This window comes from Myodes glareolus, chromosome 22 (assembly GCF_982192425.1).
Source record: "Myodes glareolus chromosome 22, mMyoGla1.1, whole genome shotgun sequence".
NCBI classification, from domain to species: domain Eukaryota; kingdom Metazoa; phylum Chordata; class Mammalia; order Rodentia; family Cricetidae; genus Myodes; species Myodes glareolus.
The window spans coordinates 51,469,254-51,476,142 of NC_142047.1; the positions used below are offsets into that span (position 1 = coordinate 51,469,254).

General features: G+C 52.4%; 1 protein-coding gene across 1 annotated transcript; it reads right to left on the bottom strand.

Moving 5' to 3' along the window:
* Positions 1 to 226: 226 nt before the first annotated feature.
* On the bottom strand, positions 227 to 6,517 carry LOC125402596 (thyrotropin-releasing hormone receptor-like). The gene is made up of 3 exons (XM_048437445.3): positions 6,133 to 6,517; positions 4,241 to 4,637; positions 227 to 3,440 (listed from the first exon to the last, which is right to left on the bottom strand). The coding sequence occupies exons 1-3, from the start codon at positions 6,489 to 6,491 to the stop codon at positions 3,045 to 3,047; spliced, it is 1,152 nt and encodes a 383-aa protein (XP_048293402.3). The 5' UTR covers positions 6,492 to 6,517; the 3' UTR covers positions 227 to 3,044.
* Between the last annotated feature and the right edge of the window lie 372 nt (positions 6,518 to 6,889).

The window sequence follows — 6,889 nt, forward strand, 5'->3', positions numbered from 1 at the left end:
CCACACCTCATCATATATACACTTATATTGAAAACGTAAAAAACAAAACAGAGAAACCCAGCACAGGAAGCGACTGACATGCAGGTTGTTGAGAGTAAGATAACTATGAAGATGGAAGTCCTTTCCTCTCTCACCAACAAGAATCAAACTGTTTCCTTTTTTTTTTTTTTTTTTTTTGAGTCCTGTTTGCCCTTGTAGGACACTCAAAAGAAGATTAGTGGATACTTTGTCTTCTAGCATCTGCAGCTCCAGCAGCTGCCGGGAATGAAAAGGGCTAACAAATCCCACTACACCCACACTGGTGGCCCTTCCAATTACCTACATGATTTTTAAGATGAACTGCAGGTGACAAATGGGGCTGCCAGGCCCTGTGCTTGAAGGCTAATTACTGCGCCTCCAGACCCCACTCCTCACAGGCTGGCGACTGAGTCACCTGACTGTGGAGGACCTGGAGCGTCCTGGGTCTCGTGGGAGAGACAAGGTATCTCTAGTATGCTGTGACCTGAGAAGGTTCCAGAGCCCAAGCTTGGGAGCAGGCATCCATAGTCACCCGGCCTCCAGAGAAAATGTGCATAAGACAGGCTGTCCAAGCTTGTTCCAAGCACAACTCATGTGTATGTAAAAGACTTTATGTTACATATGAGCAAATTATACTTTTACAAACATAATTGTGTCGTTGGGCAGTCTTGAGGAAGGCACGTGTCTCCCAAGTCTTTCTCTGCAATCTTTCCATTCGTGGGTTCTCAGCTGCCTTCCCAGGACAGAGCTCTTACCACAGGTGTAAAGCAGACGCTGAATCAGGACCAGAGGAACTGTTGAGGCCTGCTCCGTGGTTTTAATCTTCAGGGTGTTCAGCATATCCCAGGCAGCCTGCTTCTCAGTGGCCGAACATCTACATCCTTTAAAAGATCCCTGCAGTCCTGGGGTTGCTAGCCTGCTTCATCCCATCCAGAAGTTAAAGTCACCACGCCACAGAGAAAACTCAGCATAACAGGGCACCATATGCCCAGGCAGTATTCACCAACTAACCAGCAACTTTACCAAACAAAGGGTTCCAAGCCAAGAGTGGGAGGAGTCACTGACTTCATGCTGTACAAGAGAGAAGCTATGGGAGGCAACAGCTGGATGCCGAGCTGAAGTACAATGGTCTTGGAGGGTGGCATGGAGCTGACCTCAAGAGCTCTGCCTAGCCACAGTCTGAGCTGGCCCTACAAGACCAAGTTCACCCAAGAAAGTGAGTACTACCCAGTGTGTCGCACCAAGAGGCCTATCTGTCATAATGTGATCTTCAGGTCTGCATTTGACAAAGGCCACTCCCCTGGGGCTGTGCTTTAGCGGAGCGGATAACTAGGAAAGATGAGGTAGGACAGGAAAATATTTGGAGTGTCTGATGTCAGCAAGGTTTTGTCCGGGCCACAGTCAGAGAGAGAGGTCACATGTCTGGGCCGGGTGGTGCTTGCAGCACACACAGGCAGACGGGGCAGCCTGGTCCATGGCTAGAGCTGACTGCCATACCTCCATGTTTGCCCCCACACACATACATCTGACTACTTCACATAAGCTCTGATCTCATAGTGCAGGAGATGGGGCAGAGCTAGGGATCAGGTCTGTCAGGCCACACCCACCAGGGGACACATGCATGTCACATGGGCATGGTGAGGAAGAAAATCATGGTCTGAAGTCACAGGGTGAAGGGGCTCTAAGGATGGCAGGAACAGCCGGGTCAGGTAGAGGGTGGAGCAAGTCCTGCCCCAGCACAGCCATCCTGGTGTGGGGGCTTCCAAAGAACGTGCCCCCTCAGTCTGGAGACCATAGCATGGGGAGGCCTCAGATAGGGCTTCCGCTGCCCTGGGTGACCCTCAACCTTTGTGTTGACTTTCCCTCTATTAAGGTCCTTTATTCCCCCATATGTGAGGTTCTAAATGTCCTACCCCACAAAACTGGACTCAGTAATCAGAGCCCCTAAAAAGTCAGTTCTATTTTGGAGTACCCCAGGTACCCAGAGCAGGAATGAGTCAGTAGGACCACATCCAGCCGGGAAGGCAGAAGCTCTGTGAGTAGGCTGACTCACCTGGTCTAGCTACACACACACACACACACACACACACACACCAGCATCCACCAATTCCTATCTTCCTGAGGTCTCCAGTCATAGAGTGACCACTTCTGCTTATTGAAACATGTTTGCTACAGTGTCCTCAATGTTGGGGTCCCGGGACCAAGGCAGAGTCACTGGCCCCATTTTATAGTGTGGGACATGAAGCCTACTGGTCCTCAGGCTCAGCCAGTTGTCCTGTAGGCAGTGATGGGGCTGGTTCCCAGCAGAGGCTTCTCCTGACATCTCTCGAATCCGCAGCGTGCCTCCAGTAAAGACATAGCATGCAGGACAGCAACTGACAGAGAGGATCCAGACAGCCAGGCTTGCACATTTGGGGCCAAGGAGGTAGAGGTGGCTTCTTGGTGCTGGTTGGGAAGACAAATGGTTTCCTTCAAGAACATCTGTGGTGGTTGAGCTTGCTTGGTGGGCTCTCTTACAGGGATGCCCACCTTAATGGAAGACTGGAAGGGATGCTGGGGCCAGGGATGAACATCACGGAGCAGCCCTGGGTGACTGGCTGGACACCCGTTCTATGTAACCCCCACTGTCCAGTGACCACATCTGAAACCTGTACGCACGGACTCACCAAGGGACATAAGTGTTCCAAGCCTGGAAGGACGCTTCTTCAACAATAAACTCCAAAAGATGCTTAAAGTAACGAGCGGAAACAAATGAAAGGTTTTGATCATACAGGGGGTGAAGACCAGGTCTCTGGCTTCCTCTCGGTTCCCACCAGCCTGACTTCAGAATTGAGAACTCCCCACACAGGATCTAGCTGAGAGCATTCCAGTGTCCTCCTTCGTGGTAAAGGGACCTCTGGTGACCCCCATAAGCAGTGAGCTATCTGTCCCTCTCCTGGCGATCCACCCGTGCTCAGAGCAGATAGCAACCAGACCAGTGAGCAAGCCAAGCACAGGGGGCGGAGTCAGGGGCCAGGCAGGAGCCTTCAGAGCGCACTGAAGTGGAGCTCTTGCTGGCAATGCAGGGACCCAGCGGCTGTGGGACCTGAAGCCTCACTGGAGCCCAGCTGCATCTTCTCAGTTCCTCCTGGGGTCTCCTGGGCAGCGCTGTAGCTGCTGGCGGTGACGCCTGCTGTACGCTTCTGCGGCCCAGCTGCCTTGCACCAGCACAGCTTCAGGAAGGCCGCACGGAACTTCTGGGACATAAGGCTGTAGATGACAGGGTTGATGGCACTGTTGGCATAGACACAGGTGCGGCAGAACAGCAGAACCCAGGGATCCAGGAAAGGCTGGGCTAGGAAAGAGTTGAGCAACACCAGTGTGCGGTAGGGGGTCCACAGCAAGGCAAAAAGCAGCACGACCACTGCCAGCATCCTGGTGGCCTGTGGAGAGGAAAGGCGGGAGGGCGTGGCTGTGAGACACACTCAGCAAGCATAGCCAGAAGCTGACAACAGGGATGCCACATGCACCAGATGCCAAAACCAGCGGCCCGGGGCATCTCTCAGAACTGAGACTCAGAGGACAGCCACCGCTTGAGCTTCCCAAGATACTGAATTTCCAAAGGTACAATTCTATTACAAAGTCCCTGGCGCCAGATAGGGTCCCCACTGTGACTTCGGGCACCCCCACCTCATTTTAGCTGCTCGTCCCTCTTCCTCTCCCCACTCCTGAGTGTTCCCATTTCGTGTATTCAAAGTCCCTTCTCTGCTCAGCTTGCCACCTAAGCATCAACCTTGGCTGTTCCTCTCCCGGAGATGCGTCCCTACACCCAGCTTGGCTGCTTTTCCTTGCCAACACTGGAGCTCTACCCATTTGTCACCTCTTAGCAAGGCCTCCTGAACTGCCCCCTGACTCTTGTTCCCCAGCATCATGTGTTCCCATGTTTCCTTCCGGCCTGTCCTTGGACGGGCTTGTATTCACTTAGTTCCACTGTTGTAGTTCAAGGAAGGCATCTGACTGTGTTTCCATGTTCTCTCTGTGTCCCAGCTTCCACTTGGCATATGAAATGGCTTGGCAGGCACTGCATAGATGTATGTATGTATGTATGTGCAAATGAGAGACCAAACGATTTAGATGCTTTGCCAGTCATGCCCTGTGTGTTTTATGCCCTTTTGCATATCTGCCTCTCCCCCATGATTCTCCCCACATGCAGCCCCCACCTGCACCCAGGAGGACTCCTAACCTGCTTCCTGGAGGACATGGAGCCCTTGGACCTAGAGCGGCAACTGCCTGGTGCACCCTCACCCTGCCCAGTGGGTTGTCTCGCCTTCTGCCAGGCCTCCTGGGACAATGAGCTCTGAAATAAAATCCTCCCGATGAACCCATAGAGCACCATGGTCACCAGCAGGGGCGCGATGAAGAAGACAGTGAAGTCCAGCAGGTAGATGGGCAGGTAGAGGTCTCGGGACACCTTGTAGCCACATTCCAGGCGCTGATTGTCATGGACATTGAGGTCCACCAAGAAGAACCAGAGTAGGCAATAGAGGGATGTGACCCCCCAAATACCTGCGATGATCCGTTTAGCCCGGGCCACGGTGCACACAGTCTGTGCTTTCATTGGGTGGCAAATGGCGATGTACCTGTGGGGTACAGGCAAGGCAGGCATGTTGGCTCCTAGGGCCATGGGACTGCTTGTCTTACATCTGAGACACCTGATCCAAACTGAGCCCTGCCTGAGTAAGGGTGGCTGAGCTGTACTTGGCAAGGGCAGTGGGAGGCTGCAAAGGTGTAGGGTGAGGACACTTCAAGGACAGGCAGAATAAGGCCAGCCTCCCAAGAACAGAAAAGCAGCCTGGAAATATCCTGTCCTGTGACTCCGTGCCTCTCAAAGTCACTTTGGGCCACCACATGTGGTTAAAGTGGTTTTTGCTACCCTCCACCAAAGGCAGGGAGTTACACCGTATGCCTCTCACAGGCAGATCTCCTTATTGCTCACATGCAGGGCCCTGGGAACAATCGCATGGTGCAGATGAGACAGCCCCATGCTGACTTGTTCCCAGACAAGCACAGACGGGGATTGTAGAAGTGGACCTAGTGTTTGGCTATGGCAGACCTGGACTCTGCCCAGATTCTGGGTATCCCTAACAAGTTGCTGAGCTAAAAGCCTCAACTCCTGTCACCCCAAATTGAGACTTTGGATCAGCATGTTCAACTGCTGGGCCATTTATTTCTGGGGTGTTACAATCAGAACTAAACCAGACGTGGTGGTACACGCTTGTAATTCCAGGACCTAGCTGGCTGAAACAGAAGGATTCCAATGAGTTTGAACTATCTTTGACTACAAAAAGAGTTCAAGGCCAGCTTGCCAGTATGTATTCATAGTAAAACCCTGTCTCATAAAATGAACAAACAAACAAACAAACAAATCAAGCTGGCAGAGACTCAAGAGATACACCATTGCTGAGCACAGAAGCACAGGCCTGTTCAGTTTCTTGAGAGGCTGAGGCAGGAGGATCACAAGTTTATAGTCAACCTTAACAAGTTCGTCTCGCGGTGGTGGTGGCACACACCTTTAATCCCAGCACTTGGGAGGCAGACGCAGGTGGATCTCTGTGAGTTTGAGTTTAAGGCCTGCCTGGTCTACAAGAGCTAGTTACAGGACAGGCTCCAAAGCTACAGAGAAACCCTGTCTTGAGAAACAAAACAAAACGAAAAGGCCATCTCAAGGTTAACTCTTTTAAAGATTAGAGATATGGATTGCCTAGTATGTGGAAGACCCAGGGTTCAATCCAGTAGTTGAGGGTGGTGAAAAAGATCATCCAAGTGACTGTATTCTGGATGGGAAATCAAGACTCAGAGGAAGGCAAGGGCCTTTCCTGGTGCCCTACAGTAATCTAAAAGCAGAGCAAATGCCCACATTTGTGCTGGTTCTTCTAGCTCCCCACACTGGCTCTAGCACCCCACATTGGCTTAGCTCCCCACACTGGCTCTAGCACCCCACACTGGCTTAGCTGAACAGAAGGTTCAATGGAGCCTCAATTTATCAGAAATCCCTGCTTGAATCCAGGCTCCTTAGATTCTCGTTAAGGAAGACAATGGAAGGGAGAAGGCATGGGGTAGCCTGTATTTACTTACCTCTCCACAGTAAATGCCAGGATGGAGCAGGAGGAGACATTGATGCCTAGATACTGGAAGTAGGTGATACCCAAGCAGCCAGCATGTCCATAGATCCAGTGCCCCACCAGGCTGTCTGAGACATTGGGCAGCCCCGCGGCCACCAGCACTATCAGGTCAGCTAGAGCTAAGCTGACCAGGTAGCAGTTGGTGGGCGTGTGCATGTCTTGTGAGGTCAGCACCACCAGGACCACCATGGCGTTGCCCACGATGCCGGTGGTGCACACCAGGAGCACTAGGAAGACTGAGATCACCTTGTATTCTGGCAGGCCCAGAGTAGTATCACCATGGACCAGTGAGACATTGCTGGGGCCATCCATCTTGTGGCGTTTTCTGTGATGCCCTGCAGGCCTGGAGGGGTAGGAAGAGGCAGTTCTGAGAGGCAGCCATGGGTTGGTTGGACTACAGACTGACTCTGGATCCTATAAGTACCTGCCCAGGGTACCGCATTCAGAGGCCCAGGGCTGTGTGGTATGGATACTACATTGGGACTGATCATGGAGTGTGCAGGGTATTCTGCCGGTCCACCCCAACAGTGGGCGATGCCGCCATGAGGCCTCCTCCCCTGCATGGATGCAGGAAACAGCCCACTCTGGAAGGTGGAGCGTACCTTATATGCTGTCAAGCTCTCTGCCAGGAAAACTGAGGGCTCAGCTGCTGAGTCTGCAGCATCCCTAAGCTTCAACACACCCATCATGTACAGGAAGGATGCACGCCT

Excerpts from the sequence above, each read along its gene's own strand:
- LOC125402596 (XM_048437445.3), bottom strand. The coding sequence starts at position 6,491 with ATGGATGGCCCCAGCAATGTCTCACTGGTCCATGGTGATACTACTCTG. Across the intron at positions 4,638-6,132 it reads CTGGCATTTACTGTGGAGAG|GTACATCGCCATTTGCCACC; the intron begins GTAAGTAAATAC and ends TGTACCCCACAG. Across the intron at positions 3,441-4,240 it reads CCATGTCCTCCAGGAAGCAG|GCCACCAGGATGCTGGCAGT; the intron begins GTTAGGAGTCCT and ends TCCTCTCCACAG.